The sequence below is a fragment of the Erinaceus europaeus genome, chromosome 14 (genome assembly GCF_950295315.1).
Source record: "Erinaceus europaeus chromosome 14, mEriEur2.1, whole genome shotgun sequence".
Lineage (NCBI taxonomy): Eukaryota > Metazoa > Chordata > Mammalia > Eulipotyphla > Erinaceidae > Erinaceus > Erinaceus europaeus.
Window position 1 is genome coordinate 26,047,274 of NC_080175.1, and position 24,160 is coordinate 26,071,433.

The 24,160-nt window shown below is 49.0% G+C and overlaps 1 protein-coding gene across 2 annotated transcripts in view; it reads right to left on the reverse strand.

Annotated features, from left to right (window-relative positions):
- Nucleotides 1–13,549: 13,549 nt before the first annotated feature.
- The window catches only part of SUFU (SUFU negative regulator of hedgehog signaling), a 154,395-nt gene continuing 143,784 nt past the window's right edge, over nucleotides 13,550–24,160 (reverse strand). For both annotated transcript variants that reach the window (XM_007530743.3, XM_016191522.2), the window contains exons 11-12: nucleotides 18,860–18,928; nucleotides 13,550–16,482 (exon numbers count right to left, since the gene is read on the reverse strand). In XM_007530743.3, the coding sequence (XP_007530805.1) occupies nucleotides 16,393–16,482; nucleotides 18,860–18,928 (159 nt within the window). In that variant the 3' untranslated portion in view covers nucleotides 13,550–16,392. The remainder of the gene's footprint in view (nucleotides 16,483–18,859; nucleotides 18,929–24,160) is intronic.

Consider the following 24,160-nt stretch of genomic DNA (forward strand, 5'->3'; position numbering starts at 1 on the left):
AGAGAAGTGGGGAAAAAAAAAAGCCAACCCGAAAGGGAGGAAGGGAGGCGAAGCCCCGGCGGCGCTCGGGTCAGACCCCCTCGGCGCGACTTGTGCGCTCCCCCGAGGCCCCGCGCCCAGCGCTCCGTCTCCGCGCTGGGCGGGCGCCCGGGCTCTGCCCAGGAAAACAAGGATTGATCAAACTAGAAAGGAATTTTTCTCAACTGCTAATGAACAGGAGGCTCGGCTCCCGGGCCTCCCCTCCCCCCGCCCGGGCCCTCCCCCTCGCCGCCCTGGCCCCCTCCCCCCCCACTTTCTTTTCTTCTCGGCCTCTGCTCCGGCCTGGGAAGCTCCGGGCTGCGGTCGGAGCCAGCCTGCGGCGGCCGGGCGGGAGCCGGGGCCGGGGCCGGGCCGAGCCAGCTGGGCCGGGCCGCCTCCCTGCCCCCTCAGCGCCCAGCCATCTTGGGCTCCCGGGGGCGGGGGATCCCGGCGCGCTCGCTCCGGGGTCCTGCGACGATCTCCTCGGCTTTTTTGGTGTTTTTTTTTTTTTCCTTTTCTTTCCTTTTTTTCTTAAGGGGAGGGCTGGCGTCCTCCCTCAAATGAGAAGGGAGAGGGTCGAAAATGCCAAGTCCCGAGTGCTCTCCACCTCTGCTCCACCCACCCCGATCCTTTCCAAAAAAATTTTAAAAAGAAAGAAAAGAAAAGGCAAGAAAAAAATATTAGAATTGGAAGAAGTCGGCTGAAAGGCGAGCGCCCGCGGCCCCCGGCTGCCCAGGCGACGCGTCCGGGGCGGGCCCACGCCTGTCGCTCGGCCGGCGGGTCCGTCTGTCTGCCTGCAGCAGCTTCCCAGCTGAGGGGAGGGCACTCCGGGCAGGGTCTCCGCAGCGACTGTCGCCTCAGAGCTTTATTCTCAGATAAAAAAAAAAGGGGGGGGGTTAAAAAAGAAAACCAATACTCTTATCACAGGCACCTTCAGCCATCTTGCGCGTATTAGTATTATTTCGGGAATAATCTGTTTAATAAAAATAGCTGCGTCTCTAGCTCCATCCCCCGCATCCTGGGCTCCCCGCCCCCTTTTAATAATAATCTCGATAATAAAAAATGATCTGCGGGCCGGGCAGTCCGAGGCTGCCTTTTCCTGCCTAGGCTCGCTCGGGCTCTGACTCGCCTTCCCCCCGGAACGGGGGCGCAGGGGATGCGCCCCTGCTGGCCGCCGGCCGGGGCTTGGCGTCGGCGGGGTGAAGGGCGCCCTCCTCCCTCCCCCCTGGTGGCGAGGGGCGGGAGGGGGAGGGCACCCGGACCGCAGGACCGGCCGAGAGGCGCACGGGTCTCCGGGTCTTCCCCGCGCGGCCCCGACCTGCAGCGGGGGGTAGGGGCGAGGGAGGGATACAATGGGCTGGGAACGAGTGAAGAGCGGCTCGCAGAGCGAACTGAACGGGGTGGGCAGGGGGCTGCAGCGAGCCGGACTCCCCAGCTAGGGCAGAGACAGGCGGAGGGTGGCGTCCCTACATCAAGGCCGGTCCCGTTACTCCGGCTAGGGGCGGGGACCCCGGGAGGGGGAGGCGAGGAGAAAGCAGCAAGGCAACCGCGGCGCCTTTAAACAGCGCCCGCAGGCTCTGCCCACCCGGCACCAAGGAAATAAACTGACAGGGGCGGGGCGGGGCGGGGCGGGGAGGGGCGGGGCGTATTGTCCGGAAGTGCGGTTACAGCCTCGCAGGCGCCCGGCCCCGCCCTTTTTCCCTGTCTGGAGTTGGGGCTGCTTCGGAAGCTGCTCCTGCTATTGGCCCCTACGGAGAGGCTCTGCCTCTTAAAGGCGGAGCAAGCCCCAGACCCTCACGTGACTGCCACTAACTTCTGTACATTAAACCTAGGTAGTGGGAGGTGGGAGTGCCAAGCTTCTTAAAAGGGCGATACTGCTGTCGCTAGTGGAACTGCTTCTTTCCGGGCCTCTGCATCCCTGGCTTTCTTGTTACATGAGACAGATAGGAAGATCTGTCTGTCCGTTCAGTCTGTCTGAAGGAACCTTGCCGGGGAGTGGCAAAGGTTTACTGTGTAACAATATCTGGTATTTTTAATACTTTTCCCACGTTTCTGCCCCATTAAAACTACCAAGTAAGATAGGTATGTATTATTAACCCTCTAACATCAATAAGGAAGCCAAGGCTTAAGGAACTGAAGCAATCTACCAGAGGTCTGTAAGTCAGTTAACATATTTCACCAAGGCTTTTTATATATGCCAGGCATTTTTTGAGATCCAGGGAATTTTCTAGAAAATTTGTATTAAATATTTTTAAAAACCATGTAGAATAATTGTTTTTTTTATGTTTTTTTTTTTTCCTCCTCCAGGGTTATTGCTGGGCTCGGTGCCTGCACCATGAATCCACCGCTCCTGGAGGCCCGTTTTTTTTTTCCCCCTTTTGTTGCCCTTGTAGCTTCGTTGTGGTTATTATTATTGCCCTTGTTGACGCAATTCTTTGTTGGATAGGACAGAGAGAAATGGAGAGAGGAGGGGAAGACAGAGAGAGAGAGGGGGAGAGAAAGATAGACACCTGCAGACCTGCTTCACTGCCTGTGAAGCGACTCCCCTGCAGGTGGGGAGCCGGGGGCTCGAACCGGGATCCTCACGCCAGTCCTTGCACTCTGCGCCATGTGCGCTAAACCCGCTGAGCTACTGCCCGACTCCCATCCTAGGTCTCTTTCTTTTTATTTATTTATTTATTTATTTATTTATTTATTTATTTATTTATTTATTTATATTTTTTTACCAGAGCACTGTTCAGCTCTGTCTTATGTTGGTGCAGGGGATTGAGCCTGGGACTTTGAGGCCTCAGGCATGAGAGTATCTTTGCATAACCATTATGTTACCTAACCCTGTCTTACCTAGTAGTCTTTCTACCTAACTCTGAAGTACTGAAAACCAGGACTTCAAAGCCTGCTCCCCCACCCTGCCCTCCAGTGCCCTCCTTGCCCTTCTTCTCCAGAGTCCTGTGCTTTGGTGCAATACACCAAACCTAGTCTAAGTTTTACTTTGTTACTTCCTTTCTGTGTTTTTCTCATAAATTCTGTCTTTTGAACGAGATAAGCTAGTACTGATTCTTTTCTTTTTGGCTTATCTCACTTAACATGATTCCTTTAATCTCCATCCAAGATGAAGTGAAGAAGGTTAATTCACCAATTTTAATAGCTGAGTAGAATTCCATTGTGTACATGTACTACAACTTGCTCAGACATTCCTCTGTTGTTGGACACCTGGGTTGCTTCCAGGTTTTGGCTATTACAAATTGTGCTGTTATGAACATAGGTATACACAGATCTTTTTGGATGGGTGAGTTTAACTCCTTAGGATATATCCCCAGGAGAGGAATTGCAGGATCATAAAGTAGGTCCATTTGTAGCCTTCTGAGAGTTCTCCAGACTCTTCACAGGAGTTGGACCAATTTATATTCCCAGCAGCAGTGTAGGAGAAGGGTTCTTCTGTCCCCACAGCTTCTCCAGTATTAGTTGTTGCTATGCTTTCTTTCTTTCTTTCTTTTTGCTTCCAGGGTTATCGCTGGGGCTCTGTGCCAGCACTCTGAATCCACTACTCCTGAAGGCTATTTTTCCCATTTTGTTGCCCTTGTTGTGGCTGTTATTGTTGTTATAGCTGTTGTTGGACAGGACAGAAAGAAATCTAGAGAGAAGATGGGAAGCGAAAGAGGAGGAGAGAAAGATAGACACCTGCAGACCTGCTTCACTGCTTGTGAAGCGACCTCCCTGCTGGTGGGGAACCTGAGGCTACAACCTGGATCCTTAAGCCAGTCCTTGCACTCTGCACCATATGCACTTAACCCGCTGCGCCACCTACAGCCCAGCCCCCTCCTTTTTTTTTAGATTTTGTTTTTTAATCAGAGCACTGCTCAACTCTGACTTACAGTGATGTTGGGGGTTGAACCTGAGACTTTGGAACCTCAGGCATGAAAGTCGTTTTGCAAAATCATGTTATCACCGCTACCCCATTGTAGTACCATTTTTTTTTTTGTAGTACCTTTTATGAAGAATTGAGGAAGATTAGGGTGCAGATTAGATGTTCAGTAGTTGTAAATTTGAGTTGACTCAATTATCCCAATGGAAATATCAGCAGGAAGATTTGTGTTAAAGGATTTGAACTTATCAGTGATTCCATCCTAAATGGTGGAAACCAAATTCAAATCCACTTAATAAGAGCCATGGGTCCCTGATGCTGCCTTAAAACTACAGTGCTGGGTGGGGGTAGATGGCATAATGTTTATGCAAAGAGACTCTCATGCCTGAGGTTCTGAAGTCCCAGGTTCAATCCCCCGCACCTTCATAAACCAGAGCTGAGCAGTGCTCTAGTCAAAAGAAGTAAAAAATCAAAATCAAGGGAGTCGGGCTGTGGCGCAGTGGGTTAAGCACAGGTGGCGCAAAGCGCAAGGACCGGCTTAAGGATCCCGGTTCGAGCCTTTGACTCCCCACCTGCAGGGGAGTCGCTTCACAGGCTGTGAAGCAGGTCTGCAGGTGTCTTTCTCTCCCCCCCTCTGTCTTCTCCTCCTTTCTCCATTTCTCTCTGTCCTATCCAACAATGACGACATCAATAACAACTACAACAATTTAACAAGGGCAAAAAAAGGGAATAAATAAATAAGTAAATATTTTTTAAAAAAATCAAAATCAGAATAAAGATATCTCATAAAAAACTACAGTGCCTCAGGGGCCAGGTGGTAGTACACCTGGTTAAGCACATACATTAAAGTGTACACATTATAGTGCACAAGGACCTAAGTTCAAGACCCTGGTCCCCATCTGCAGGGGAAAAGCTTTACAAGTGGTAAAGTAGGGCTGCAGGTGTCTGTCTCTTTCTCTGTATCCCCTACTTCTCTCTAGCCAATCATAAATAAATATGTTTAAAACAAACAAAACTACAGTGTTCCTCCTGTTCCTGGTGTGGGAGCAAATGTGATCCCTTTGAGGACAGAGCCAGTGTCTCTAATACTCGCTTCATGGGGGGCTGCTGCTGAATGGAAAGACACATGAATGAACAAATAAGGAGAAGTGGTTCCTCGGAATCCTCAATTCCATGCTGTAAAGATGTTCAGAGAAATGTGGTCTAGGGTGAGGGGAGATCGCATAATGCTTATGCAAAGACTCTCAGGCCTGAGGCCCCAGGGTCTCAAGTTCAATCCCCTGCACCACCAAAAAAGGAGGAGGAGGAGAAAGAGAAAAAGGAAGGAAAAAAAAGAAAGGAAGGAAGAAAGAAAAAGAAAAAATGAAAGAAAGAAAAAGAAAGAAAGGGCAGAGGGTAAATAGCATAATGGTTATGCAAAGAGGCTCCAAAGTCCCAAATTCAAAGCCCCACCACCACCACCATAAACCAGAGTTGATCAGTGCTCTAGTAAAAAAGAGAGAGGAAAAAGAAGAAAGAGAAATATAATCTAGCCTGCAGTAATTTGGAGGATCCTATTTTTGGCTTTCTCACCAGTGACTTCCAGAATAATAGGTCTAAATTTTCTTTCATTCTTCACATCTCCAGATAGCTTCCCTTGACTTGTGGTTTTCATATCTCTAGCCGTGGACTTCTCTGGTTGTCATTCATAGATGTTGATGGCCCTGGGGGTGAGGCGGTAGTGCAGCAGGTTAAATGCACTTAAGTATCCCACCTGGTGCAAGCCCCCTGGCTCCCCACCTGCAGGGGAGTCTCTTCACAGGCAGTGAAGCAGGTCTGCAGGTGTCTCCCCCCCCCCATCTTCCCATCCTCTCTAGATTTCTCTCTGTCCTATCCAACAATAATAGCAATGACAACAATAATAACAACAATAACGATAAACAACAAGGGCAACAAAAAGAGGGAAAAAATTACCTCCAGAAGCAGTGGATTTGTAGTGCAGGCACCTAGCACTATGAATAACTCTGGAGGCAAAAAAAAAAAAAGTGGTGCCCTTGTTCTATTGTTTTAGTTATTATTGTTGTTGTTATTGATGTCATGGTTGTTGGTAGGACAGAGAAATGGAGGGGAAGACAGAGAGGGGGAGAGAAAGACAGACACCTGAGAAGTTGGGCGGTAGTGCAGCAGATTAAGCGCACGTGACGTGACGCAAAGCGCAAGGACCGGCATCAAGATCCGGGCTCCCCACCTGCAGAGGAGTCCCTTTACAGGCGGTGAAGCAGGTCTGCAGGTGTTTTATCTTTTTCTCCCCCTCTCTCCATTTCTCTCTGTCCTATCCAACAACGACGACATCAATAACAACAATAAAACAAGGGCAACAAAAGGGAATAAGTAAATATAAAAAAAAAAAGAAAGATAGACACCTGCAGACCTGCTTCACCGCTTGTGAAGCAACTCCCCTGTAGGTGGGGAGCCGGGGGCTTGAACCGGGATCTTTATGCTGGTCCTTGTGCTTTGCACCACCTGCGCTAAACCTGCTGCGCTACAGCCTGACTCCCCACTTTTAAATTTTTTTTACTATTATCTTTATTTACTTATTGGATAGAGACAGCCAGAAATCAAGAGGAAAGGTAGAGACAGAGAGGGTGAGACACAGAGACACCTGAAGCCCTGCTTTACCACTTGTGAAGCTTTCCCTCTGCAGGCGGGGACAGGGGCTCAAACCTGGGTAAGATGTGTGCTCAACCAGGTGTGCCACTGCCTGGGCCCCCTCTGTCTCTCTCTGTGTGAAATTAAAAGGGTGGGGGTTGAGTCCTCTTGGAGAGATAGGATCATCCAGGCACTAAACCCCAGAGGCAAAAGATTGGTAATATTTTAGAGGCAGGATCTTGTGTATGAACAATCTCATCTTTCCCTAGCTGAATTTTATTTTATTTATTTGGGATAGAAAAAAGGAACAGGGGTGGGGGAGACAGCATAATGGTTATGCAAACAGACTCTCATGCCTGAGGCTCCTAAGACTCAGGTTCAATCTCCCATACCACCATAAGCCAGAGCTGAGCAGTGCTCTGGTGTTTCTCTGTGTGTGTGTGTCTCTCTCTGCATCTCTCTCAAAAATAAAATTAATAAAAAAGTTTAAAAAAGAAAAGAAAAAAAGGAACACACAGAGAGAGACCTATAGCACTGCTCCACTGCTTGTGAAGCTTCCCTTCTACACATGGGAAATTGGGGCCTGGACCCAGACCTTTACATACATACCTTTACATGTGCAGTTTACCAAGTGAACCCAGATATTGAGCACCTAGAATATAGTAGATGCTCAATAAAGCTGCTAATTCAATAGATGCATCCTATTCTTTCTCCTTTTTTTTCCTTTAATTTTTAAAAAATCTTTATTTGTTGGATAGAGACAGTCAGAAATTGAGAGGGAAGGGGGTGATAGAGAGGGAGAGAGACAGAGAGACACCTGCAGCACTGATTCACCACTTGTGAAGCTTTCCTCCAGCAGGTGGGGGCCAGGGTCTCGAACCTGGGTCCTTGTGCACTGTAACATGTGCACTCAACCAGGTGCACCACCACCTAGCCCCTGCATCCTATTTTTTTCTATCCCTGCCTTTTCTGTCCTAATCCAGGCTCAACAGAATGGCCATCTTACTTCCAGTCTCTCTCTTTCAACATAGTCTCCATTTAGCAGGAAGCTGGAGGTCTAACAATGAAAACTAGATGCCTCAAATTACTCATTTTTGGGGGGTAGCGCTGCGGGTTAAGCGCACATGGTGCCAAGCGCAAGGACCGGCATAAGGATCCCCACCTGCAGTGGGGTCGCTTCACAGGCGGTGAAGCCGGTCTGCAGGTGTCTTTCTCTCCCCCTCTGTCTTTTCCTCCTCTCTCCATTTCTCTCTGTCCCATCCAGCAACAATATTAATAACCACAACAACGATAACAAAAGGGGAAAACGGCCTCCAAGAGCAGTGGATTCTTGGTTCAGGCACCAAGCCTCAGCAATAAACCTGGAGGCATTTATTCCCTTTTGTCGCCCTTGTTGTTTTATTGTTGTAGTCATTGTTGTTGTTATTGATGTTGTTGTTGTTAGATAGGACAGAGAGGGGAGTCGGGCGGTAGCACAGTGGGTTAAGCGCAGGTGGCGCAAAGCGCAAGGACCGGCGTAAAGATCCCGGTTCGAGCTCCCAGCTCCCCACCTGCAGGGGCGTCTCTTCACAGGTGGTGAAGCAGGTCTGCAGGTGTCTATCTTTCTCTCCCCACTGCAGGTGTCTATCTTCCTCTCCTCCCTCCATTTCTCTCGGTCCTATCCAACAACGACAACAATAAAACAACAAGGGCAACAAAAGGGAATAAATAAATAAACAAAAGATAGGACAGAGAGAAATGGAGAGAAGAGGGAAAAACAGAGGGGGGGAGAGAAAGACACCTGCAGACTGGCTTCACTGCCTGTGAAGCAACTTCCCTGCAGGTGGGGAGGCGGGGGCTTGAACCAAGATCCTTCCTCTGGTCCTTGTGCTTTCTGCAACATGCACTTAACCTGCTGCACTACCGCCTGACTACCTATTTATTTTTTATAAAGGTTTTTAAAAATACTTATTTATTCCTTTTTGTTACCCTTGTTGTTTTATTGTTGTAGTTATTATTGTTGTTATTGATGTCCTTGTTGTTGCATAGGACAGAGAGAAATGGAGAGAGGAGGGGAAGGCAAGGGGAGAGAAAGACAGACACCTGCAGACCTGCTTCACCGTCTGTGAAGCGACTCCCCTGCAGGTGGGGAGCCTGGCCAGTCTTTGCGCTTTGTGCCATGTGCACTTAATCCGCTGTGCTACTGCCTGACTCCCTTATGTTTATTTTTTAAGGTGCTGGGGATCAAACTCAGTGTCTCATACATGACCTCAGTATTGCTGAGTCACCTCCCTACTCCCAGTTTAGTCTCTACTGAATTGCTAGCTGAGTAATTACCATGTCATAAATCATCTCATATAATCCTTGCAAAAACTCTATGAAGAATGGGAACTAGGAGATGGCTCACTGCTAGAATGTGCACTGTTGCCCATACATGAAAGCTTGCATTCTAGAACCCTGGCTGCCATGTGCGAGGAATGGAGCATGGAGCACAGGTTGTGATAACTCTCCTCTCTGTGTCTCTCTCCCTATCTCTCACCTTCTACTCAGAAGAAAGAAAGGAAGGAAGGAAGGAAGGAAGGAAGGAAGGAAGGATGGAAGGATGGAAGGAAGAAAGGAAGAAAAAGAAAGAAAGAAAGAAAGAAAGAAAGAAAGAAAGAAAGAAAGAAAGAAAGAAAGAAAGAAAGAAAGATCCAGTAGGAGTGGTGCAATTGTACATGTGTGAAGCTCTGGGGGACAGGGGTCCTGGTGGCAACACAAAAAGTCTATGAAGTGAATACCATTTGCAGATAAAGAAATGGTTTCTGATCTGTCTGAAGTCACACTGACAGTAAGAGATGGACTGAGCGGGGGAGGGTTCAGGTCCTAGTGGGGGGTTAATGGTCATGTGGAAAACTGGGAAATGTTACACATGTGCAAACTACTGTGTTTCATTGTTGACTGTAAACCCTTAATCCCCCAATAAAGAAAGAAAACAAAGAGAGATGGAGCTGAGCGAGACAGATAGCAGCACGTCGCCTTCTTCCTTGCCCTTGTCTCCAGGCCCTTCCCTCTCACAACACAGTGAGCAGCTGAGTGCTTGGCACAGCTCTGCTGGTTGTTGTCTCTGGGTCTTCACCGCTCTTAGTGAAAGAAGATACCACAGCACCAAAACTTCCTTCAGAGTAGCAGGACCCTCGCTAACACCCGAGTCACACACATGACAAAGCAGGCACACTATCCAGGTGAACTATATTGCTAGCTCAAGAAGAATTTATTTATTTACTTGGAAGAAAGGGAAAAAAAAAGAGAGAACCAGAGCATTACTCTGGCATATGTGATGTGGGAGGTCAAACTCTGGACCTCACGCTTAAGAGTCCAGTGCTTTATCCACTGCACCATCTCTTGGGTCTATTAATTAATTAATTATTTATTTATTTTTATCAGAGCACTACTCAGCTCTGGCTTATGGTGGTGCAGGGGATTGAACCTGGGACTCAGGCATGAAAGTCTCTTTGCATAACTATTATGCTATCCACTCCTGCCCCATCTCTTGAGTCTTGGAGGACTCAAAGATTGAGTTTGCTCCCATGTTCAGTCCCTAGCACCAACCACACACCAAAACTGAGAAATACTCTGGTAAATGAATAAATAAGTAAAATTTCAATTGATTTGTTATGAGAGACCAGAGCACCTTTCTGATATATGTAGCACTGGGGAATCAAACCTGGGGCCTCTTCTCTACCCACTGAGCCACCTTCCCAAACATACATGAGGCTTTGATAAGCAGCTCCAAACTCAGTCCTCAAAGAGAAAGGGGAGTTGGTAGCCTGGATCACCTTGGGGTTGTCAGCCAGGCTTCACACACCCTCCCAGCTCCAATGGCCAGGTTGAGGGCCCCAGACAGGACCCACCCTGCCACTCCAGGAACCAAGGTTCAGTGAGAGGTCACAGGGAATAAGTGCTAACCTACCCCTGCACAAGATCTTGGTTCTCCTAGGACTGGAAGGGGAGAGCAAACCTCCTGGAAACAGCCAGCCTTAGAATGCCTTGGGCACTGCTGCCTCCAGTTCCAGCAGGACTCCTCCAGCCCCTACTCCCTCCCTTGTCCCCAGATCTATCTGTAGCTATATCTTGAGGACCAGAAGAAAAGGCTACACTATTGCTTACATTATTGTGTGAAGACCCAGAGCAATCCTGATGGTTCCAGAAGCCCAGTCTGGGTGCAGACAGACCCACTGCCTCCTCTAAAACCCAAGACTGCTGCATTCTCCTCCCCAGGTGACCAGTTCTGTTGTCACTCCAGGCCGTGAGAAAACAGAGCTGGGAATTCCAGGGAAGGAAGATGCATCATGTCCTCACCCAGACCAGGCCCTGGAGAGATGCTGGGTAGGGTGGGTCTGCCTGCTGGTGTGACATTTCTTCATGTCTTTTACTATTATTTAAAAAATATATTTATTCCCTTTTGTTGCCCTTGTTTTATTGTTGTAGTTATTATTGATGTCGTTGCTGTTGGATAGGAAAGAGAGAAATGGAGAGAAGAGGGGAAGACAGAGAGGGGGAGAGAAAGATAAACACCTGCAGCCCTTGTTCACCTCCTGTGAAGTGACTCTGCTGCATGTGGGAAGCCAGGGGCTCGAACCGGGATCCTTACACCGGTCCTTGCTTTAGGCCACCTGCGCTTAACCCACTGCGCTACCACCTGACTCCCTTACTCCCTTCTTTTACTATTATTTTTAAAATTTCACTCATTTTGGATACAGAAATTGAGAGGGACACACCTGTAGCACTGCTTCACTCGTGAAGCTTCTTCCCTCCTTGCAGATGGGGATGGGGCTTGTACTTGGGTCCTTGTGCATGGTAATGTGTGCGGTCAAATGGCTGCATCACCACCCAGCCTCTGGGCGGACCTTTTTTCCCCTTACTTTTTAAATTTGTGATTAATAGTGGGTTACAAGATTGTAAGATTACAGGGCTTCCTGTAAGAACTACAGGGTTCCACACTGCACCCACGACCAAGGTATCCCTATCCTCCCAAAGATAACAGATAGCCAGTTTTCCTTCTCTCTCTCTCTCTCTCTTTGGGTAGGACAGAGAGAAATGGAGAGAGGATGGGAAGACAGAGAGGGGGAGAGAAAGATAGACACCTGCAGACTTGCTTCACCGCCTGTGAAGGGACCCCCCCAACTGGTGGGGAGCTGGGGGGCTCAAACCGGGAGGGATCTTTAGGCCAGTCCCTGCACTTCACATCATGTGCACTTAACACACTGCACCACTTCTCTCTCTCTTTCTTTTTTTATTTTAAGATTTTATTTATTTATTAATGAGAAAGATAGGAGGAGAGAGAAAGAACCAGACATCACTCTGGCACATGTGCTGCTGGGGATAGAACTCAGGACCTCATGCTTGAGAGTCCAAAGATTTATCACTGTGCCACTTCCCAGACCACCTCTCTCTATTTTCTTTGCAAGTTCTGCAAGTTTATGTATTTCAGTTTTCTAGATGCCACATGGGTGTAGTTCTTTTTTATTTTTATTTTATTTATTTATTAGAATTTATTTATTTATTCATGAGAAAGATAGAAGAGAAAGAACCAGACATCACTCTGGTATGTTTGCTGCCGGAGACCAAACCGGGGACCTCATGGTCCCTGGCCACTTTTATTTTTATTTTTATATTTATTTATTTTCCCTCTTGTTGCCCTTTTTTTTTTTTTAATTGTTGTTGTAGTTATTATCGTTGTTGTTATAGATGCCATTGTTAGATATGACAGAGAGAAATGGAGAGGGGAGGGGAAGACAGAGAGGGAGAGAGAGAGACACCTGTAGACCTGCTTCACCACTTGTGAAGTGACTCCCCTGCAGGTGAAGCGCCAGGGGTTCGAACCAGGATCCTTATGCTGGTCCTTGTGCTTTGTACCACATGTGCTTAACCTGACTCCTTATTTTTATTTTTTACCAGAGCAGTGCTCAACTCTGGTTTATGGTGATTAGAGGGACTGAACCTGGGGCTTCGGAGCCTCAGGCTTGAGAGTCTTTTTGCATAACCATTAAACTGTCTCCTCCACCCAAGTGTATCAATTCTAAGGCTGCCCCAGGCCCAGGATTAGGAGGTTGGATTTGGGGAGTGGTTTTGGCCCGATCAGGATGGGGCCTCAAGGACTCCAAACTGGAGGTGCAGAAGGTCTTCTCAAGGGGAAAGGCTTTATTGGAGAGAGGACAGAAGAAGAAAGATGGGAGTCGGGCGGTAGCTCAGCGGGTTAAGCGCAGGGGGCGCAAAGCACAAGGACCGGCATAAGGATCCCGGTTTGAGACCCCTGGCTCCCCACCTGCAGGGGAGTCGCTTCACAGGCGGTGAGGCAGGTCTGCAGGTGTCCTTCTCTCCCCCTCTCTGTCTTCCCCCATCTCTCTCCATTTCTCTCTGTCCTATCCAATAGCAATGACAATAATAACTACAAAAATAAAACAACAAGGGCAACAAAAGGGAATAAATAAATAAATATTTTTTAAAAAGAGGAAAGACATGGCAGAGAAGGTCTTTTTAAAAATTTTTTTTTATATTTATTTTATTTATTTATTCCCTTTTGTTGCCCTTGTTGTTTTATTGTTGTAGTTATTATTGTTGTCGTTGTTGGATAGGACAGAGAGAAAATGGAGAGAGGAGGGGAAGACAGAGAGGAGGAGAGAAAGACAGACACCTGCAGACCTGCTTCACCGCCTGTGAAGCGACTCCCCTGCAGGTGGGGAGCCGGGGTTCGAACCGGGATCCTTATGCCGGTCCTTGTGCTTTGCGCCACCTGCGCTTAACCCGCTGCGCTACAGCCCGACTCCCGCAGAGAAGGTCTTTATGCATTCAGGACCTTGTTTCACGCTCCTGCCCCTTGACCTCAGAAAAGTCAAGGTCAGTGAGAAAACTTGTCTCTGCAAAGTCATTGCTGCACGAATAAGGAATTGCCAGCTCTGTGACCCAGCTCCTTGGCACCCCTGCCACCTCCTATAGCTGAGTCCAAGCCAACCCCTTCTGCCAGGGCCCCAGGCTTTCCACCCACCCCCCACTCAGCACAGAAAGGAGCACAAATGCGGGCACATCTGCAAATACGTTTAATGCACTTAGATTACACAGGAAGAGGGGCAAAAGGAAACGTCTACGTGAGTCACACAAAACAATTCTTACAAAAGTCCCAGGCTGGCTGCAGCCCCCAGGAACTGAGTTGTCACTGGCATTAGAAACTAATATAAAAGTTTACAAAAGTCTGCTGGTTGCAGCATTTGGGAACTTGTACAAAAGGCATCTCTCTACAGCAACCCAGGTACCTCACCTGGCATGGAGGACCTGGAGGCCTGAGAAGGACAATTGGGTAAAAAAATAGTCAAAGGATTATTTCTCTACTGGTCTGCCCCACAGGGGCACCGACCTCTAGGTTTTTCCCTGCTGTCAGGTCAATCCCCAAGACCCTGTGTTTCTTTTTGAAAATTCTCTAGCTCTTTCGGGACCCCCACCCCCCGGCTCACCCATTCCTACCTTGAAGCTTTGTAAGAGGAAGGCCAAGACGAACCAGCTCCAGGTCAGACTCAAGACCTTGCATGAGCCTACCGTGCCCTGTGCACCCACTCCCACCCCTGCAAAGGCAATGGGCCAACGGGGGGGGGGGCTTTCCTCCCAGAAGCTCCAGCACCAGGACCTAAAGGGAAGCGATAGACAAGCCTCATGGAAGCCCACAGAAGAGGCAGATTCAGGGAGGAGGGATTCTCACCTCAATTCACTGAGGTCTGGGCTCCTAAGAACTGCAAGGGGAGAAGGATGAGGTAGGGAAGGGAGGGGGTGCACTGAGTGAACACAGACCATATTTCAGGGGCTGTGCTGGACATTTACCCTCAGTGAGGGGCTCCTCTCCCCAGCTAGGAGCTCAATGGAGAACCCCTTTCCTTAAGAAGCCTCTGGGAGGGGACCCCACCAGCTGACCAGGTGGAGGCCTGGCCCCAGTATTCCTGGGCTCAGTGACTCAGAGCTCACTTGCTTCCCTCCTGCCTCCCATATTAATGTCAAAGATCAGATCAGAAAACTCACCCCTTAACATCCCTCCACAAACAGGGCAGATGCCCAGAAAGAACGGGAGAGGCAGGCTGGGGCAGACAGGAAAGGAGGCAAGCTGATAGCAGGTTCCTAGCTGTGAAATATCAGAAGAAAAGAGCTTCAAAGGTGGGGTAGTGGTGACGGTTCTAGGAAAGTCTTTCAGAGCAGAAGGCACAGTGCTGACATCATCTAGAGAGGCTTCCATCCTGGCTGGTGGGCCCAGCGTCGCCCAATGCTCCGGGCTAACCAGCCCTGAAGCTCTGAGTTTAGTGTAGCTACCTGGGTAGCCCTAAGGGTATGTGCAGCAAAGGGGACAGGCTCTGGTGGCCCCACTGAAATTCCAGCTCCTGCCCAGCCACCACCCTCACAGTCCTTGGAAGCAGCTCTCTGGCTGGACCTCTCACTTCACCCCGTGGGTGTCCTGTGGCACCTCTGGTGGTGCCTGTATAAGTGGCAGGGGCAGATGAGTAAGGAATGGTGTCTGCAGTAATGTTCCCTGACTGGCAAAATGACTCTGCTTTGGAAAGGTCTGAAGGATGACCCTGAAGCAGCAATCAGTCCCTGGGGTCCAAGGGAGGGATAATGCAAAAGAGGGTTGCCAATTTCAGGCCAGAAGGGGAAAATGACTCAAAAGGAACTAACTCCAAACCCTGGGCCAGGGATATACAGGCATTAGGAAGGAAGACTGAAACCTGCAGTGTTAGGAGTCAGAGACTGAGAACCGTGAGAGGCCATGCACAGTACAAGTCAAGGAGTGAGGGTTGTGAGGAGGTGGTGGTGAAAGATGAGAAATGGATGGAGTAGGGGGAATAAGAGTGTGGAAGGTTGCAGTGTTTGCAAAATCAGAGAGATAGGATTCTCCTGTTTTCAGTAAGCTAGAGTATTGCAGCCTAGAAGGAGAGCCTAGGGGATGAGGTGATTCGACAAGGGAGGCCAAGCACTGGAAAGCCAGGTCCTGAGTGGTAGGCGGGGATGTTCTGTGTGGCCAGGAGTCCCCCTGCCCCAGACAGGCCTGGTTGAGTCTCTGAAGCGCTGACAGTTCTCGGGCTCTGGAGGCACCCAGTCTGCTGAGGAGCCAGCATCCTCCCTCCCTGGCCTCAGCTAAACTCAGCTCAAGGCTGCATGGGGGAGTGCCTCAGCTTGCCCCCTGCCCCAGGCTCCACCAGGCCCAGCTGGGAAGAAAAGCCTCTCTGTGAGGCTGGCTCCACCAGGGCCCTGGGCTGGCAGGCAAACACCCGCACCTTCTCCAGTGGTGGCTCAGGGAGAGACATGGCCCCAGGCTCCCGTCTGAGAATGAGAAAGTTCATCTGGGAATAAAGTTCTGTTTCAAAAACATTATGTACATGACTTCTGAAGATCTCTCTGAAGAGCAATAAAATACCATTCGGGTTCTACAAAATAAAATAAGGAGGGAGAAGACCAACCATGAGTAGGTGGCTTGTTCTTGGCCAAACAAGCTGGCCTCCTAAGGTGTCCCAGTTGAGCTGGGCAGTGCACACCCGCTGGGCCACTCCATCTCCCTTCTCCAACGCTGCATGGCAAGGAGCACACTGAAGGTTCCAGAGTCAAAGCAGAACCTGGGGCGACAGCAGAGTAGGGAGGCTTGCCTTGGCCTGTTTGAGGCCCAGTGGGATCAGGGTCTAGCCACCTGGGGCATGAAGCTTCTGAACTGCAGAAGAGGTGGGGGGCCGGGGGTCTGTGCAGGGCATCCCACCAAGCTGCAGGTGCGCTGGCTGCATGGTCATCTTCACACTGGTCCTTTTGCTGGTGGGACCTCTCTTACCCAGTTTTTGCAGCGGAAGTCACCAGGAGTGGCCGGGCTCTGCCTTGGCTCCTGCAGGGCCCAGCCCGGGCTAGTGCAGCGGACTGTCAAACACCACGTCGGGAAGGATTGAGACTTTCAGCTTCTTTTCAGGCCAGCTATACTCTTTGGGAAGTTTGCACTGTGGGGGGAGCAAGCGCAGAGTTAACAGGACACACCGACTTCCTCCTGGGTGGACTAGAAAGCTCTGGACTCTCAACCAGGACCTGTGTGTGTGTATGCATATGTGTGTTGGGGGGGGTTCGTGGGGGAGGGGGCATGGCCGCCAGGCCATGATCTCCAATGCTAGACCCAGGTGGGTGGCAGAGGTCAAGCTGCTGGAGTTCGGTGACCCCTTTTTTCCCCTTTCCCTGTCAATAATTAACCAGGGCTGGAGGAGGCATGTTTTCTGACTCTTTCTGGACTGTGCTGACCTCCCTCCCTCCAACTCATTTCCTTGGTTCTGCCTCTGGCCACAAGCATGTAAGGAATCTACTCCCTGAGGCCCTAGGACTGGAGGATGGGGGGCAGGGGGAAGGTGCAGATACTACAGGGAAGTGGCTTGAGGACTGGCCCTGCCATGGCCTCTTTTTCAGAGGCTGGTGAGAAAGGACCCTGGAACCTGCCCTCTGTGGCTTCTACTGGAGGAGTTCAAGGGAAGGAGTCCCTAGCTGGGCCTGAGAGGGAGTGGAAGAGCAGGGCAAGCATGGCCTGTAGTGATTTCTTGGGCCTGGTGCATCCTCAGAAGCGCCCCTGCCCCTTTCATTCTTATGCTTTAAAGGGTTAGTGGTCAGAGTGGCCTCAGTGGTGACCAGGGAGAGCCCAGGTCTTCCTGCTGCACCCTGGGAATCACTCAACTTGCATCTATTTTTATGTCTCAAGAGTTGGTGGGACAGGGCAAGTGGCTGTCAGGTTAGTCCCTATGTAGTCTAGGGCCCCTGTGTGAGGTCTGGCACACAGCTGGTACTCAGTAGATGCTTGCTGACTTAGAATGAACGATGCTGGAGCTTGGAAACAGGATCTGCCTTTTATGATTCCCACCATGCCAGGGCCAGGCTGGAGAGCAGGGAAGCAAGCAAAGGGCTCTTGGCCTGCTTAAAGCTGAGGCTGGAAGTGGGCAAGCTTGATACTTCCTGCCTGGTAGGCTTCTCTCTCTCTCTCTCTTCCCTCCCCCCTCCTGTGGGGGGACTGTCCAAGGCTAGACCAAAGTGAAGACTGGGGCAGAATATGGGTACAGCCTCTGGACAGGAAAAAACAACAACAACAAAACACACTGTCATTTTTAGTGACCTATTTTCCTAAGCCCCCCCACTCCTGTTCCTCCTGCTGGACTGTCTTTCTCCCATCCCCCTGTCCCCCCCACGCCCAAGCTCACAGCAGCAGCCAGGCACAGTGACACTGTCTCTCCGGAAGCACTTCTGGACAGCTGGCTCTGCTGTGACCAAAGGGAGCCAGGCCTCAGGGGTGGGTAATTTGTGGGGGCTGACTGGATGCGTGCGTGGTCACTTGAGTGTACAAGCGAGTTGATTTCTCAAGCCATGTTGCAGGGGACAGAAAGGACACTGTCCTAATATGGAAAGCCTGGATAGGACAGGCCTGCCTGGTAACTGTCACCTCTACCTGGCTGACACTGATACAGGCCTGGAAGTTCTGGAAGGTAGCAATTCTGGCCCTGGCTGAAAGCAAACATTTGCAACCTCCCTCTGGCTTGAAAGCCCTGTTCTGAAGAGGAGAGAAAGCTCTTCTCCAAATGTTCTTCCAGGCAGCAAGGACAAGGGAAGAGGGGGGCCCAGAAGAGCTGTGCAGAGGCAGGACAGCTTGCTGCAATTCGGCTAACCTACTGGCACTGAGGCCAGGAAGGCTCAGATCCTGTAGGGTGCTGCTTGGGAGGAGGCAGGGGGAAGGGAAGGGACTTTCCAGGATGAGGTAAGGCCCTGCAAATGAGGATGCTGGGAACAAGGAAGAAAAGCAAAGGGGATTATGGGCTCCTTTCGTGCCCCAGAAGGATAAGGCACAAGCCCCCACCTGGCTCGCCAGCTCCCCTGGGTTAGGGCCGGAAGAGGTGGGCCAGGAGGGGGGGGGGAGCTTAGTGCTGAAGAAGGGAGGAGGGGCGTGACTCCTGGGTGGCCTGAGAGGAGAGCAGGAATCCCTTGCTGCCCACCACAACTCCCCAGTGGAATGTTCCCTGGCAGCAGGCGTGGGCTTTCTGTTCAGAACCTGCCAGAGAATAGCAGGGGCTGGGAGGACTCAGCACTTGCCCGGGGCCCTGCTGTAAGTCACTTCAATAAGGTTCTGAGCAGCCAGCACTTCAGATGTTTTGCTGATGTCCCTACTAGAGGTGGGAGCAGCGATGGCTCAGGAAGACAAAGTGTAAACACTCATATACCATTTCCCGGGTCTCCTCCCTCATCTCTGCCTAGAGGGAGCAGGGACACGCGCACACACACACACACACACACACACACACACACACACACACACACACACACACCCCTACTGTTAGAATCATAGAGGCTTACTTCCTCTGGAGAAGTCAAGTCTTCTAAGTCTTCCAACATTTTCTCTACAAACTCTTCAGTCAACAGAATCTGCACAGAAGGCACAAGATGGCATTTATTATTTTATTTAACACATGGTCTTTCTGCCCTGCTGTCCACCACTTGTGGTCTGCAGAGGCCTTTAATCAGGGCAGAGCAGGAATGGTGTCAGGGAGGGATGGTGGGATGCTAGTGCTGGTCATAGAAGGGACATGGCTGGGGGAAACACCCTATAGCTCGGAAGCCAACCCCTGCTTTTTTTTTTTTTTTTTAAGATTTTATTTATGGGAGTCAGGCGGTAGCGCAGTGGGTTAAGCGCACATGGCGCTAAGCGCAGGGACCAGTATAAGAATCCGGGTTCGCGCCTCCAGCTCTCCACCTGCAGGGGAGTCCCTTCACAGGTGTCTATCTTTCTTCCCCCGCTCTGTCTTCCCCTCCTCTCTCCATTTCTCTCTCTTTCCTATCTAACAAGGCCAACATCAATAACAAGTACAATGATAACTACTACAACAACAACAAAAACAAGGGCAACAAAAGGGAAAATATATAAATATAAAAAGTATTTTATTTATTTATTCATGGGAAAGATGGAAGGAGGTTGGTGGACTAGGCAGTGGCACACCTGGTTGAGTGCACATCTTTCAGTGCGTAAGGACTCAGGTTCGAGCCTTGGGTCTCCTCCCCTGAAGGGGGAAGCTTCGTGAATGGTGAGGCAGTGCCGCAGGCGTCTCTTTTTCTCCCTCCCTCTTTTTTTTTTTTTTTTTTAGTGAAGAGCCTGGGAGCCAATTCTCTCTCTTTTTTTTTTTTTTCTTAAAGATCTTATTTATTTATTAATGAGAAAGATAGGAGGAGAGAGAAAGAACTAGACATCACTCTGGCACATGTGCTGCTGGGGATCGAACCCAGGACCCCATGCTAGAGAGTCTGAAGCTTTATCACTGTGCCACCTCCCAGACCACTCTTTTTTAAAAAATTTATTTATTTACTCCCTTTTGTTGCCCTTTTTTTTTTTGTAGTTATTGATATCATCCTTGTTGGATAGGACAGAGATAAATGAAGAGAGGAGGGGAAGACAGAGAGGAGAAGAGAAAGATAGACACCTGCAGACCTGCTTCACCACTTGTGAAGCAACTTCCCTCCAGGTGGGGAGCTGGGGGCTCGAACCGGGATCCTTAAGCTGGTCCTTGTGCTTTGGGCCACATGCACTTAACCCGCTGCGCTACTGCCCGACTCCCCTCTTTTTTATTATCTTTATTTATTTATTGATAGAGACAGACAGAAATTGACAGGAAGGGGGAGGTAGAGAGGGGCGGGGAGAGAAACCTGCAGCATTGCTTCACCACTCATAAAGTTTTCCCCCTGCAGATGGGGATGGAGGCTTGAACCCAGGTCCTTGTGCATTATAACATCTGCATTCAGCCAGGTGCGCTACCACCTGGCCCCTCTCTCAATCTCCCCCTACCCTCTCAATTTCTGTCTATGTCTAATAAGTAAATAAATATAATTTTAAAAAAAGATAGGAGAGCAAGAGAAAGAACCATATATCATCCTGGTACATGTGACACATGCAGCTGGGGATTGAACTCCGGACCTTAAGCTTGAGAGTCCAGTGCTTTATTCATTGCGCCACCTTCCAGACCACATGGTATATATAAATAGAAAGAAACTGGGAGTTGGGTGGTGGCATAACGGGTTAAGCGCACGTGGCACAAAGCACAAGCACCAGCGTAAGGATCCCGGTTTGAGCCCCCGGCTCCCCACCTGCAGGGGAGTCGCTTCACAGGTGGTGAAGCAGGTCTGCAGGTGTCTATCTTTCTCTCCCCGTCTTCCCCTCCCCTCTTCATTTCTCTCAGTCCTATCCAACAACAAGGACATCAATAACCACAACATGTTAAACAACAAGGGCAACAAAAGGGAAAATAAATAAATAAATATAAAATAAAAAGAAAGAAAGAAATTGAGAGGGAAGGAAAAGATAAAGAAGGAGCAAGAGAGACACAACTGGGAGTCATGTGGTAGCACAGCGGGTTAAGTGCAGGTGGTACAAAGGTCAAGGACCGGCATAAGGATTCCAGTTTAGTCCCTGGCTCCCCACCTGCAGGGAGTCACTTCACATGTGGTGAAGCAGGTCTGCAGGTGTCTATCTTTCTCTCCCCCTCTCTGTTTTCCCCTCCTCTCTCCATTTCTCTCTGTCCTATCCAACAACAACAACGACAACAATAATAACTACAACAATAAAACAACAAGGGCAACAAAAGGGAATAAATATTTTTTTAAAAGAGACAAAACTGCAGCACTTTTTAAAAAAATCATTTACTTATTTATTCCCTTTTGTTGCACTTGTTTATTGTTTTCTTTTTTTTTAAAGTTGTGGAAACATTTATTTTTTCTGATTTCTTTTTTTTATTTCTTTATTGGGGAATTAGTGTTTTACATTCGACAGTAAATAAAATAGTTTATACATGCATGACATTTATCAGTTTTCTATATAACAATACAGCCCCCACTAGGTCCTCTGTCATCCTTCTTGGACCTGTATTCTCCCCCACCACCTACCCCAGAGTTTTTTACTTTGGTGCAATATGCCATGTTTTCTTTCTTTCTTTTCCCTTTTGTTGCCCTTTTTTTTTTTTTTAATATTTATTTATTGCCTTTTGTTGCCCTTGTTGTTTTATTGTTGTAATTATTATTGTTGTTGTTACTGATATTGTGGTTGTTGGATAGGACAGAGAGAAATGGAGAGAGGAGGGGAAGACAGAGAGGAGGAGAGAAAGAGAGACACCTGCAGACCTGCTTCACCGCTTGTGAAGTAACTCCCCTGCAGGTAGGGAGCCAGGGACTTGAACCGGGATCCTTATGCTGGTCCTTGCACTTTGCACCATGTGTGCTTAACCTGCTGTGCTACCGCCCGGCTCCCTGCCCTTGTTTTTTTAAAAGATTATTTTATATTTATTTATTTTCCCTTTTGTTGCCCTTTTATTTAAAAATTATTTTATATTTATTTTCCCTTTTGTTGTCTTTTTAAAATACATTTATTTTATTTATTTATTCCCTTTTGTTGCCCTTGTTTTATTGTTGTAGTTATTGTTGTTGTTGTTATTAGATAGGACAGAGAGAAATGGAGAGAGGAGGGGAAGACTGAGAGGGGAAGAGAGAGAGATACCTGCAGACCTGCTTCACCACCTGTGAAGCGACTCCCCTGCAGATGGGGAGCTAAGGACTTGAACTGGGATCCTTGCCGGTCCTTGTGCTTTGCGCCACCTGTGCTTAACCCGCTGTGCTATTACCCGATTCCCAACTGCAGCGCTTTTACTCATGAAGCTTTGTACCCTGTAGGTGGTGACTAGGGGCTTGAACCTGGGTTCTTGCTCAACCTTACCACCATCTCGCCCTGGGAATGTGTTCTCAACCCCCATTTCCATCAGCCCCTGAGTCCTACAGGGACCTTGAGAAACCTCTTCTCTCTGTCACCTCCCAGCTGCCCCCCTTTGCTGCTCTTGTCTGACACCTTGTCACTTCACGCTTTAGTGTCCAGGCCAGCCTGGGCCCGCTGTTTGGCTGGTACAACCCACAGCCATCACCCTGAGCCTCTAGGAAGGTTTTCACAGTCAGTGGGAATATCTGAGGGCACATTTTTGACCTAAGGGCTTATTATTATTTTTTTCAATCAAATTCTTTAAAAAAAATATTTATTTCCTTTTTGTTGCCCTTGTTGTTTTTATTGTTGTTGTAGTTATTGTTGTTATTGATGCCGTTGTTGTTGGATAGGACAGAGAGAAATGGAGAGAGGAGGGGAAGACAGAGAGGGGAGAGAAAGAGACACACCTGCAGACCTGCTTCACCGCCTGTGAAGCAACCCCCCCCTGCAGGTGGGGAGCCGGGGGCTCGAACCGGGATCCTCACACCGGTCCTTGCGCTTTGCACCACATGTGCTTAACCCACTGGGCTACCGCCTGACTCCCTTCAATCAAATTCTATGTGAACTTTACCAGGTGAGTCACTGCCTGGCCCCCCAATAGAGTATCCTGAGGCGTGTACTGAAAAAGACAATGGTCAGGACCAAGGTGGGGGGGCATCACATGTGCTAGAGAGATTCTCCCTCAGCGGAGCTCCTCCCCTCCATGAGAAGGGTAGGGATAAGCAGTTAAGGAAAGGGGGCTGGGTGGTGGTGCACCCACTAAAGTGTACATAGTACTATGTGCAAGGACTCCTGCAAGGATCTAGGTTCGAGTCCCTGGCTCCCCACCTGCAGGGGGGACTCTTCACAGGTGGTAAAACAGGTCTGCAGGTGTGTCTATCTTTCTCTCTATATATCTCCTCCTCTCTAAATTTCTCTCTGTCCTATACAATAAAATGAAATAAAAGGCTGTCAGGAACAGTGGGTATGTAGTGCTGGCACCAAACCCCGGCGATAACCCTGGAGACAAAAAAAAAAAAAAAGTCAGGTTCCCCTTGGAAGCTGTTTACATTAATCAGAACAGAAGAAGTTTCATGTTTGAAACAGTCAGCTTGTGAAATGACAGAGGGAGGGAGATGAGCAAGCAGGTTCCCTAGCCCTAACCCAGGTCAGTCAGGAGTGAGAAAAGCATCCCAAGCAGCAGACAAACCAGCAGCCTCCCAGGAACTGAGTCAACTGCTCAAGAGGCATTTTTAAATTAATTAATTAATCAATCAGTTAATCAGAGCACTGCTCAGCTCTGCTTATGGTGGTGAGACTATGGAGCCTCAGGGATGAGAGTCTCTTTATATAACCATTATGCTATCTCCCCCACCTTGCTCATGTTTTTTTTTTTAAATATATTAAGTAGTGTCTTAATTTCTTTTTTTAAATTATTTATTTATATGTTCCCTTTTGTTGCCCTTGTTGTTTTATTGTTGTTATAATTATTGTTGTTGCCACTGTTGGATAAGAGAGAGAAATGGAGAGAGAAGACAGAGAGGGGGATAGAGAAAGAGAGGCACCTGCAGACCTGCTTCACCACCTGTGAAGCGACTCCCCTGCAGGTGGGTAGCTGGGGGCTCGAACCGGGATCCTTACACCAGTCCTTGTGCTTTGCACCACCTGCACTTAACCCACTGCACTACTGCTAGACTCCGGCTCATGTGTTTTTGTGTTTTAAAATGCTGGGGATTGAACCTGGGACTTTGTGCTTGGGAGTCCAACACTATCTAATGTGCTCCCTCCTGGCCCACAGCTCTTTTTTTTTTTTTTTTCATATGGCTTGTGAGTGGTTAGGGTAAGACCCTCTCACAGTCACACTTGGGCTCCAAAGTCAGTACCCG